At 40.1% G+C, this 12,349-nt stretch overlaps 1 protein-coding gene across 1 annotated transcript in view; it reads right to left on the bottom strand.

Moving 5' to 3' along the window:
* Positions 1-12,349, bottom strand: part of LOC117452549 (uncharacterized) — a 25,667-nt gene continuing 13,318 nt past the window's right edge. Inside the window, exons 4-23 of the mRNA XM_034091245.2 lie at positions 10,933-11,034; positions 9,174-9,274; positions 8,768-8,857; positions 8,580-8,702; positions 8,151-8,243; positions 7,954-8,014; positions 7,718-7,860; positions 7,190-7,366; positions 6,882-7,045; positions 6,633-6,745; positions 6,371-6,477; positions 4,520-4,619; positions 4,224-4,416; positions 3,757-3,937; positions 3,179-3,416; positions 2,286-2,446; positions 2,083-2,187; positions 1,230-1,327; positions 1,064-1,142; positions 1-954 (exon numbers count right to left, since the gene is read on the bottom strand). Coding sequence (XP_033947136.1) covers positions 904-954; positions 1,064-1,142; positions 1,230-1,327; positions 2,083-2,187; positions 2,286-2,446; positions 3,179-3,416; positions 3,757-3,937; positions 4,224-4,416; positions 4,520-4,619; positions 6,371-6,477; positions 6,633-6,745; positions 6,882-7,045; positions 7,190-7,366; positions 7,718-7,860; positions 7,954-8,014; positions 8,151-8,243; positions 8,580-8,702; positions 8,768-8,857; positions 9,174-9,274; positions 10,933-11,034 — 2,480 coding nt within the window. The 3' untranslated portion in view covers positions 1-903. The remainder of the gene's footprint in view (positions 955-1,063; positions 1,143-1,229; positions 1,328-2,082; positions 2,188-2,285; positions 2,447-3,178; positions 3,417-3,756; positions 3,938-4,223; positions 4,417-4,519; positions 4,620-6,370; positions 6,478-6,632; positions 6,746-6,881; positions 7,046-7,189; positions 7,367-7,717; positions 7,861-7,953; positions 8,015-8,150; positions 8,244-8,579; positions 8,703-8,767; positions 8,858-9,173; positions 9,275-10,932; positions 11,035-12,349) is intronic.

Consider the following 12,349-nt stretch of genomic DNA (forward strand, 5'->3'; position numbering starts at 1 on the left):
TCTTCACTGATGCCTTAACTTTGACCCTTATACGGTGACATGCACACCCTTGGCCTATTAGTGATGTAACACAAATGGGTGTGTAGCCAACTAGACACATGTTTCATATTTAAAAAATAGCAGGAATTGCAGCAAACATATTTTATTGCAGTAAGTATGTTAATGCAATTGCTTCTTGTCATTTTAAATAATTAACCATACTTCAGGAAACAAAGTAAGCCAGAGTTATTTGGCAGATAATGAGATATCAGGAGATAATGAGCCAGGCACCAAACTTCATTTAAAAATCTGTTTTATAATTGTTCTAATTCCAATCAAATGGAAAAGAAAATTCATTATTTGCTAAAACCAATGTACTTTTTCTGGAAATATTGAGAACATGTTTCTTATAAGTGACATATTAAAGTAAAAAAACAGAACATTAAAGGTGGGGTAGATACATTTGAGAAACCGGCTCGAGATCGCTAGAATTTGAAAATACACAACTGGAGAAAATCTGCCACTTCCTCACAGAGCCCCTCCTCCAACACACACGAACGCGCACATGACCAATGAGGGCACGAGATAAGTTTGTGCCCCGATGGAAGGCTGACAGGCAGGTAGGCCATCCAATCCGTTTAGCCGGGCCGGGCCGGCTAAACGGATTGGTTGTACTTTTTACAGTATTACGGCTTCTACAGATGAAATATTTGTATGGATTTTTTGTCAAAGCACTTAAGATATTCATTGCTATCGGGATGTTAAGAGCATTCCATGGAATATAACAAAAAGTGTATCTCGAGCCGGTTTCTGAAACTTACCTACCCCACCTTTAATGAGAATATTTTTTGTACAGTAATAGGTTTCTCACATTCCAATTACTCAAATATTTAAATGAATAGTTTTCTTTGCTGTTTGAAAGGTTCAAACATCCTCGTCTTCCACTGTCTGTCCTGATCTCAGCCTAATGATGACCTAACAAAATGGAAAAGAAAACAAAGAAATATAGTTAGCGTAACTGTGTCAATGTGCCTATCAAATGTTTTTTGTTTAATTCTATAGATTAATGTCTCTGAACAGATACCTCTTTCAGCTGGGCGATCACTTTGCTCTCCACATGTCTTTGTGCATTGTTGGTTATGGCCTTCACTCTGGTTGCATAACTGGACAGTTCAGGAAGTCCATGTGTTATTTTGCAGTTTGATAGCATTTAGATATTTAAAATAGATGGATCTATAGTTGTCTCTTACACCAGAGATGTGAGGGTCTCTTCAAGGTTGCATTCAGAAGGAGAGATGTTGACGATCATGAGGGTTTTGGCATTTCCACCCAGGGAGTCCTGCATCACCTGACAAGGGAAGGGAATACATTGTATGATACTGTTAAGGTATTTTAAGGTTAAACCCCCTGATGTAGTGTGTCCCTCAATCCCATGCTTTCAACTCCCACATGGCACTAATAAGGTGTTGTGTTCCTCACAGTTTAGGGTTTAACCCAGGGAATAAAGGGAAAGGGAATTGTTTTGGGAGAGGATTCGGTTGGTTATATTTAGTGAGGAGAACGGAAGATTAAGCTTGGCAGGGATTTAGTAATAAACACATGTAACTATTTATACAGTGGTACCTCATCCAACTGGAGTAAACATGCAAACTAAGATGATGCAAGGACCATAAATATTAAGCTGCAGATAGTTTTCCTTCTTAACTGCCGACAAGTATGATTCCTCTTTGGATGTCTGTCCAACAGATTGCTTTTTAGGTAGGTTTTTTTGTTAAAGCTTTAATCATCAACCTGTTTCTGTTATACTATTATGTTTTAGACTAAGTGTCCTCTCAGTGTTTCCCTTTCCATTGGTGGGTCACTGTAGATGGAACAGACTTATTTACATTCTCTGTCTTAAACAGCTTTGAGCACCACAGTAGCATTTGAAGTTTTTGTTGCAAACAATGACTTAAAAGAGATGAAAAGCACAGATCACACTTGGCTGACCTGCAAGTCCACATTATGGTTCATGACTTCAAATACAAAAATCATACCCAGCTAATAGGTCATTGCAACAACCACAAAACTTCAAAGAATACTGCTTGTTTTTGCTATCATTACCTGTGTCAGCTTGCTATTCCTGTATGGTACATGAGGCAGTTCTGCAGACAGGGCTGAGATCACATCACCCAGGGCACTCAGTGATTTGTTAATGGAGTTAGCCTCCTGCAGAGACATGGAGGGGAGAATTTCGAAAGGCCATGATATATCAACTTTCAATCATCCTTACTATCACAAAATCCCAAAACAACATCTGAGCTAACCTTTAGCTGGTGGTCTTTGGCCCCGGTCTTGGCTGCTCTCTCACTTCCTGCCAGGTCCACGAGGCTCAGCTTCCCGGTGCTCACGCTGCCATTAGTCAGATTCCTGCTGTCCACCATGATGCACACAATGAGATGGGAGCGGGAACTCTCCACATTCATCTCTTGGGAAACATATACAGAACATAAAATGCCCTGATTGGACTTTAAATAGCTGTGGATGTTGAGACACTTTGGCGGACACCAACAATTATTGTACTTTAATCAATGTGGATTCTTCAGATCCTCATGAGGATAAATTGATTCTGTGTTTTGTTTATGAAATGTCAGAAAATAGTGCAGAAGTACTGTATTTGTAAATAACTGTATGTAAATACAATTTTAAATATATACTAATGTATGAATACTGTTTTTCTTCTTGAAAAATCACCTAAATTACAAAAACAATTTTCCAAATAGAAAAAATGACTTGCCATATACTCATTTCCTCTCAAGTCAAGCATTTTTATGATTAAATATTGACAGAAATATTTCACGTACAAATAAAAACATCAAACTAACCCTTCTATTCTGTATTTTTTGTACCACTCTTCCCTTCATACTTAAAAGAAACTGAGCTTTATTGTAACTGGTGTTAATAACTGTACAGTGCGTAGTCGTCCCTACAACATTCAATGCCTCCTGGAATGACTCCGATGACCTGTGTGCATCCTAAAACAATGCTCCTCCTCTTCCTACAGTATGCTGAGTCAAAGTTAGCTCACTCACCGCCCGGTCCAGTAATGATGTACCTAGCTGCCGCCCCGTCACACTGACTGTAACTAACAGGATTCATCCAAACCATTTAACAGGGCCCTGTTGAACCGGGCAGCACGGCACGCCACAGAGGAACTCACTGGTGGCAGAGATGTGTCTGTTGGCGCAGGCCTGCAGGAACAGAGCGTAGAGCTCCTGGGCACTGGAGGCCTCTTTTGTCTCTGCTCCTTGGGCGAACACAACCCCCTTTCGGTTCCTCTTGATCTCCACCCGCCTGACCTGGCCATGGGACGGAGGCTGAGCATGGGCCTCACCAGCCGGGCTCACAAAGAGGTCCTGCAGCCGGTCGTTGTACAACTCCAGCATGTAGGCCGAAACCTAGATAGGAGGATAAGAGGAAGATAAGAGGAAGAAGAAGAAGAGGAAGGAAGAGGAGGAGGAGGACGGGTCAGAGGGGAAGAAAGACAAGGGAGACAAAGAGAGGAGACAAATACAGAAAATATCAATGAACATTTATGATTTTGTTTGCCCTCATCACATTGTAAATTATGATTTGATGCCAATGTAAATGATTAATTCTAGATATAGATATAGATCATCAATTGTACTAATCTTACCTTGATAAGTAATAGAAGTAGTAGTTATATATCAGGTCCAATATTGTTATGACTTAATTGATTTAAGATCTTTCCTATCTCACAGAAAAGATGTCTGTTACCTTAAAGTCGAATTTGGTGCTGCTCTCTCGTATGATATCAAAGATGGCGTTAAAAGATCTCGGCATGATCCCGGGGTTCTTCTGGTCCTTGTCCCCCACCATAGTGAAGGTCTTTCCTGAGCCCGTCTGGCCATACGCAAAGATACAGACGTTGTATCCATCGATGGCCGACTGGATCAACCTTATAAGGGGGGAATATATATTAAACCGCTGAACTAACTGAATTGAGACAGTGTGTTACCTTTGTGACAAAGGGATACTAAAAGTATGCCTTACTTGCATGCGTCAATTGGAGAGATGTAATCCAAAAAGGAGAACATTCTTGATGAATGACAGAATTTAAATAAACTAGAAATGCATCTAAGCAATGGTTAACCTGTTTATGCAGAGCCCATTGTATGTGTTTTATGGTACATTTGTACACATATTGGTCCCTGCTTAGTAAGCATAACCCCCCCCCCCCCCACCTGTTGGTGTCCTGAAACAGGTCTTCCTGAGAGGCTTCAGCAGTGAACACCTTGTCGAACTGAAACTCCCTCGGCCCTCGAGGAGTGTCCACACTGACAGAGAAATCATCTATTTTCTCCACAGCGATGACTCCACCTTGAGCATCTTCAGTTCTGCTCAGCGGTCGAATCCGACAAAACACTCTGATTTTACCTGAGAAAAAAAAAATAAGACATGAGAGAGGGCTAAATTGAGAAGGACTCACATTTTGGTTTTAAATTAATACATCAAATATTTGACGCTGACTACTGTGTACCTTTCATGTCTTCCACCATATTGTAGTACTTCTTCCTCATTGTCCTTTCTGAAGTGTAGTTGTCAATTATTTTCTTTTTCTCGTCTTTAACTTGCTTCAGCTTGAGAAAAGAGTACAAAACACACGCTCTATCAAACATGCATGTCAAACATATATTTATAGCTACTTCTGCTAGGAGGCACAATAATCCTTATAATACCAAACATTTGATCCATGTGAGAAGTTAAAAACCCATGAAAAGTAATAGGCTAAAATGTAATCAAGTTGCTGTTTATAAATCTAGTGAATGAAAGCTAGGGCGCCTAAACCCTTATATCTCAATACAGGCATAATATGTACAGTATCATCATCATCATCATCATCAACAGCTTTATTTAAAGAGTCCATTTTTTTAAAAGACATTCAACACTCAAATATATAAAAAAAGGCAGTTATACCAATGTTTCCATAGAGGTTACTGGTATCGTACAGCACTGAGACACGGATTTGAAAGCAGCATAATGACAGAGTTATGAGAAACATTCAATCGACAGATGAATTTGTATATCAGATTTCTCAAGAGAGCATGGAACGTGTTGACTCGTGCATTACAAAACATTTCACTTGCACTGCACCACCTTGGTTTTTTAAGCAGTATACGCAAACAATTATTATAAGCAACCTGGAGCTTCTTGAGGCTCGCCTTCTTAAACTTGACCCACAAGGGGGCAGTATAGAGAGGAGTACAATAAGCTCTAAAGAGGTTCACCTTAACCTTATCTGAACACCAAGTGAATTTTCTAGCCATCATGTTAACTTGTGTATATAAGGCACGCCGCTGTCTATACATGTCATCATCATCATCATCATCATCATCATCATCATCATCATCATCATCATCATCATCATCATCATCATCATCATCATCATCATCATCATCATCATCATCAGCCATTTCATCTGTGATGATGTGTCCCAGATACTTAGTGCTACAGCAAACAGACAGCACCTGTCCTGATAGATAGAATATTGGAAAACCAAGGTTATTATCCCCTTTTGCTCTGCAGATCATTACAGCGCTCTTCTTAGCATTGTATTTAACATCAAATTTGACACCATAATCAGAACATACATTTAGCAACTGTTGAAATCCAGCACTGCTAGGAGAAACAATAGCCAAATCATCGGCATACATAAAATGGTTTACAATCACATTACCAATCACACATCCTGTTTTACAGACACTTAAATCATCTGATAGATCATTCATAAAGATATTAAAAAGGCATGGTGAGAGGAGCCCCCCCCCTGGCGAACTCCATTACCAACACCAAATGGCGCCGAGACTGCATTCCCCCATGTTATCCGCATGCTCATGGTTGGCATACCAATAAGCCAGGATCCTAATTATACTGTTGGGCACACCCCTTTGTCTCAATTTTAAAAACAGTTTATGATGGTTAACTCGGTCAAAAGCCTGAGAGGCATCAATGAAACCAATCAGAACAGTGGAATTCTGTCTTCTATATGTTTCTACCATTTCCTTCAAAGCATAGATGCATAGCTCATACCATGCTTGGCCTTGAAGCCAAACTGGTTATCTGAGGTACATAAATAAGAACATAATCTAACAAAATTCTTTCCAGGACTTTGGATAACACGCTTCATCAACATAATGTGATATTTGGCACACCTAAAGTTTACCCTTATGACAGTCGTTTTTTAATTAAGCTATTTCACTACTGATGTTATATTGTAGAATTTGTGAAAAACAGCGAGGGCCAACATATTCTGTTTTTTTAAATGTATTATAGAGGTCAGCTGGGAGGTGTCCTAGCTCTTAGAGGCCCAACCTTTTAATAACAGACCAACCTGATCCTGCAGCAGGAGAAGCTGCTGACCAACGCTCTTCACTTCCTCTGTGGTTCGGATCGTCCCTTGTCCCAAGATGTCCTCCAGCTCTGCCACCGCGTCACATTCTGAGAAAAACAGAAGTTACAGTAAAACTGCTGATATAAGGCATGTACCTGTAAGTTCAGACACAGCTTTTGAAGATGTAAGTAGGCTATTACTATTAGTGGTAAAATAGGCTGCAGAATGCATGTGCAAGTGGTTGCATTTAAAAGGTATTTACCATTTATTACAGGGCTTTCTCCGGTTTTAATGCAGTCCAAAGCCAGATAAGAGACCTCATAGCCCCTCACTGTTTCTTGTAGTAAGGACATACTTGACTCAGATTCAGCAAACCTGAAAAAAAGAGAAAATCGATCTGAAAAACACATTGATCAAATTGAACTGCCCACTTTTGAGACTGGCAGTGGCTATTCAATCAATAGGAAGTTATTTTGTGTTTATATTTTTAAACTCTATCATGATCTCTTACCCCTCTTGGTCGTTTGACTTATCTTCTTTGCTAATACTGTCTTCTCTAGCCATCTGCTCACGGCCCAGTTTGTCTCTGGCTTCAACCAATGCGGCTCGATTCTCCTCAATCATCAGGTCCAAAAGAGCTCTGGCCTCAGGCATTGCACTGCAGAGAGATTGAGCCTGGAAAACAAAACAAAGCAGTCTTATAATTACACAACAAAGTCATAGATTCACAGTGAAGTCAAAGAAAGAGAATGAAGTATTTTCTGCCATATTTTGATGTTACAAAAGTTTTGAATACATAGTTTAATGTTTGAACATCACCTTGTGTATGACAGTGAGGAGCAGCACGCTGCAGGGGGACTGGGGCACGGGGGGGACGGGGCTCCTCTGGGCCTCCAGCAGCTCAGTGATCTCTCTCTCCCTCTGATACAGACTCTCCTTCAGCTCCTCCAGGCGGGCTTTAGCCCCCTCCAGTGGCTGCTCCGAGTCATTGCAAGCCTGCAGAGAGAACCACATTAAAAGTACAATCAGTACAGTCAAAACACATAACATTTGTTCATGGAGATAGTTTGTTTTTATCTGCTCATGTTTGAGATTTGTTTCAAGTTTTATTTGTACATTTTTAAAAAGACAGTTTAGACTGAGAAACATTTAATGGAAGCCAAACCAAAATGAAATATTTACATTTAAACATGTTTTTTAAATGTACTAATAAGTCCTTTTGACCCACATACAGTCCCTCAGAAGTTGTATCTGTCTTTTTATTGGATTCTTTATTTATATGTTTTTAATTGTACATGCACCTCAGATATGAGCTGCAGACAGCCACTATAACCAATTCCAACCCACCACAGTCTGTTGCTGAGCTGAAAGTCGTTTGTTCTCTGTGCTTTCACCTTCCTCAGCAGCTTCCTGCTGCTCCTGGGATGATGCCATCAACATTTCTTGTATTTTCCCAACTTCCTGTCTGGCCATTTGCAGCTCCTGCAGTGCTATTCAGGGTCCCAGGTGGTGAATACAGGTGTTAGTATGTTAAGGTCAGGGATTGCGCTGACACACACATACATGTCAGTGTGCTGACTCACTGGAGGCCTGGTGGCTGTGCAGGACATCCAACCTGGTTGAGAACAGCTCCAGCATTTTGCTCTAAACGAAAGGCAGGAATCATTATGTAATGATATGTCTTAAATCAGTTGTCTGTATTTTTAAATATGACCCTAGGGGTTGCTAGGCACGCTGAAAGACTTAAGATGTGTTGACGCCTGCCAGATTCCTATGCAACCTTTTCTCTGTGCCACTGGAGCACCTCCTCTTTACTCCTCCTCCTCTCAGATCTCTGCTCCTCCAGTAGCTGCTCGTTCCTTGTATTCAAGGCCTGCAGGAAGCAGGACCGGGCAAGCACAGAAACACATACAAAAACTAATTATTATAAATAAATTTAAAAAAATGATGTCCCAACCATCAGGCCTGTAACATTTGAACCGGAATGATTAATACACTTTAAGGATGTAATCAGAGAGTTTGACTGTATTGTTGAATTAGTCAAAACAAAGCATGCTACATATGAGCTGCAGGAGTTGTAGAGGAGTGAGCCAGTACTAATAAGGATGGAAATAGGGAAGGAAGTTGGTTGGGTTTGAAATAATACTTTAGACCCTCAGGTATAAGAGCTACTGAAGGAGAGACAGACTGACTCGTGACCTTCACTGACCTCGACTCTCCTCTCCCAGTCAGCGTTCCTCTTCTCCACTTTATCCTGGTAGACGTCTAAGATTCTCCTCAGAGTGTTCAACTTGTTTTGGTGATGAGATCTCAGCCTCTGCACGGTCCACTCCTGATCAAAGACACCATTTATTTAACTGTAATGAGTTAGGTCTCACAAAGATGGACACACCTCACCTGGTTCCTGCGTGCTGTGACCTGAAAGTACTCTAACTCCTGCACCTTTTCCAGGTGTTTTCTCTTCAATGCTCCCATGTCCTCAGCTATCTGTTTTGGGGTACATGGTAACACACACAAACATCTTATACAGTAAACACAAAATATGCATCATGGTTATTGATCAAATGGCTTCAGGGCAGCAGCAGCATCAGAGCAACCATGTGAGTGTGAGGAAGGACACCGTGTCTGACAGTGACTTCATTGTGTCTGCATGCCCTTCTCCAAAGAGCTGGAAAAATAAATATAAAGTTTGGGGTCATGCTTGTTTTTGTTTAGTGGTATAAACTGATCTATTCTGAATATGGATGCTGTGATACAGTGCTTTTTTGCGCTGCTTCCTTGTTTTGATGCTCTTTATTTTTACCTGATTGATGCAGAGCTCAGCTGACTCGTAGGGGATGTAGATCTTTACATCTTGTGACCTATCAGCTTCACTGCTGTCTGAGAGCTGAGATTCTGATGATCCTGCAGAAATAACATGCTTTAAATCACCATTCAGCTCAGAGCATTCATGCAAAATAATATTTAGCAATATGCATTTCAACCTTTATAACAGGTGTACACATCACATTTAAAAGTGAAAACATGATTTATCATGAATTACTCCTGCTCAATTTAACACATGATCAAGTCAACCAATAGTATGTGTTAAATTAATATTTAATAGATTACCATTTCAAACATTTGAATCCAGCTATTCCAAAAATGTATTTTTTATATATGTATTATTTTGAAACGGCTGTTACATAATGTTAACTTCAGACCTATTAGCTCAGCCTCTCTGGAAGCAGAACAGTACATTTCTTACAGAAAAGCATATTTTTATTCTATTCCATTCTCCTCTTGTACCTAAATCACTTAATTATTAACTACACTTCTTGTAGATAACTCATGTTACAACCCCCAGGCTGTAAATGTACCATAAACATTATTATGTCATGCAGCATCATATATGTTTCCACCACATGACACGTTTGATAAAACATAAGAAGCTTTAAATGTCTGTTCTGCTTTCAGGGAAGATGCCTGGGTCTGAAATGTACTTTTATGTAACTTGGTTACACATGTATAAAGTAACTGTCAAGTAACATTTCTTACATGTTGATGTTTTACAGTAATCACGACATAAAGCCTTAGTGACTTGAATGTTTATTAATGGTAAGCAAAAGGAATTTATGATAAATCCTGCCTTTTAATAATCAGAAGTCACATTTGACTCATTGACACAATGAGCAGGTGACCGATTAGGCGATTGTCTGTACGAGGGGCTCTGGATACATTTTTGAACCAGATGAAGAGGAGATTGAACCAGACGAAGAGGAGATAGAGGAAGATGTCTCAGAAATGGAAGACAACAGCGATCCAGACTATGAGCCTACAACAGACCAGGAAGAGGCCCCTGAGGGAGAGGCCCCTGAGGGAGAGGCCCCTGAGGGAGAGGCCCCTGAGGGAGAGGCCCCTGAGGGAGAGGAGCCTGAGGTGACATTCCACAATTTTGCATAGCCAACTATGTGCGTGAACACACGTGAACACACACACACATGTTCTGTTATGGTATATTTCTCTTTCAATAAATGTTCATTTAAGAAAACCGTATCAGTGTCTTATTTTATATTCATCACAGTGAATGCTGAACTTGATGTGCCCACCGTGGGTCCGGACCATGACATGAAACACTAGCTTGCTTGTCTCAAATCAATACATCCAATACATCATTAGAACAGGAAGAATCTCAGCTACACCCCTAACTAAAACATCTACAGTAAACACAGCCTACATGGCAAGCGTTTTTATAATATACAGTAATGTAAAATAAGCACTATCTTTGAACTTACTGCCAAAAATAATATGAAATTCACCCCTGGTGTCATTCTGTCTGTCATCCCTTGATTCTACTTGCTTTAACTGTTCAAATGAGATGTCAACCATCAACATTGGATAAGGGGTTCCAGAGATATCACTGTGCAAACACACTGTTCAATTTTGACCGAAAATAGCATGGGAAGGGGGGTATGACCTAACGCAAGAGAAGGGTTAAACAACTGTAGTACCTTCTCACATCCCTACTTAACCCCTTCTTCATCGTCCCTCTCCTCCACATGTTTCTTATCATTTTACAGCACCTGGGTTGACATCTTGTCCCGTGTGTTTTCTGTAGTCAGCACCGATCCAGCGTCTGAATGCAGCCCACCTCTTCATCCACAGGGTTTTGTGATGTCTGACAGCTTGAACAACGAAGCAAATGTTTGGGGACAGTGGGAAACAGCTTGAGGAGAGAGTAACAGCAGAGGGAAAGAAGAGCAGCGTAAGAGAAACAACAAGACTTGGAACACATTATTCCTTTGCCAAATGATGTTGCAATGTCGAGAATGTGCTTACATTTCAGAATTGAAACCCCACCCCAATATTAATAAGTAGTTCCAGCTTAAATGAGATTTCAGATGTTTTTTCCTGTGTGATAGCTTTGCTCTGTTCCTAATTCATGGTTTGTTAGAGTATATAAGTATCCCCTGAAAAAACTGGAGAATTTCCCTAATGCAGAAAATTATCTTTTAGTTATTTAACTGAGAAGTTCAAATATTCAACTACATAATCATAAGAGTGCAAACAGATGAATATCAAATGCTTGAGCTCATAAATCACCCCTACTGCTGTGTGTGTGTGTGTGTGTGTGTGTGTGTGTGTGTGTGTGTGTGTGTGTGTGTGTGTGTGTGTGTGTGTGTGTGTGTGTGTGTGTGTGTGTGTGTGTGTGTGTGTGTGTGTGTGTGTGTGTGTGTGTGGTCTAGCATTACTATACTTGTGGGGACCTAAATCTGTTTACATAGTCACGTGTGGGGACTGGCTTCCCTTATGGGGACAAATTGGAGGTCCCCATGAGGGGAATCATTAATTTTAGGGTGAAGACTTGGTTAGGTTTAGGATTAGGGTTAGGGTAAGGGTAAGGGTAAGGGTTAGGTTAAGGGTAAGGGTTAGGGTTAGGCATGTGTTGGTTATGGTTAAGGTTAGGATAAGTCTCCAGGAAATGCATGTAAGTCAATGTAATGTCCCCTGAAGTGATGTATACATGGTATGTGTGTGTGTGTGTGTGTGTGTGTGTGTGTGTGTGTGTGTGTGTGTGTGTGTGTGTGTGTGTGTGAGAAAATAAAGTAATTGAAGATTGTTGACATAAAAGATTAATAATATAAAAAAAGATCTTTATTGTTTGTTTATGATGCATTTTATTCTTTTTACACACATACATCTCAGTGAAACATTGACATTTGATTTATGATATTTAAAACATGTTTGACATCTCCATGATGATTAATTAGCATGCAGTTTATTGTCTGTTTACATTCCTTAATGAAGTCATTTCATTAATTGTTTTAATTTAAATGTATTTAATAAGTCCCTGTTTATTTTCATTTACAACGCAATCCATCCGGGTGGCCAGGGTTATCTACAATATTGACACATTCCATAAAGTGCCTCAATTCTGAATATGTCATCACTCTGTGTCTTTCACATTCCCTTCCTACCCTCTCCCCTCTTTGTTTCCAT

This window comes from Pseudochaenichthys georgianus, chromosome 9 (assembly GCF_902827115.2).
Source record: "Pseudochaenichthys georgianus chromosome 9, fPseGeo1.2, whole genome shotgun sequence".
Lineage (NCBI taxonomy): Eukaryota > Metazoa > Chordata > Actinopteri > Perciformes > Channichthyidae > Pseudochaenichthys > Pseudochaenichthys georgianus.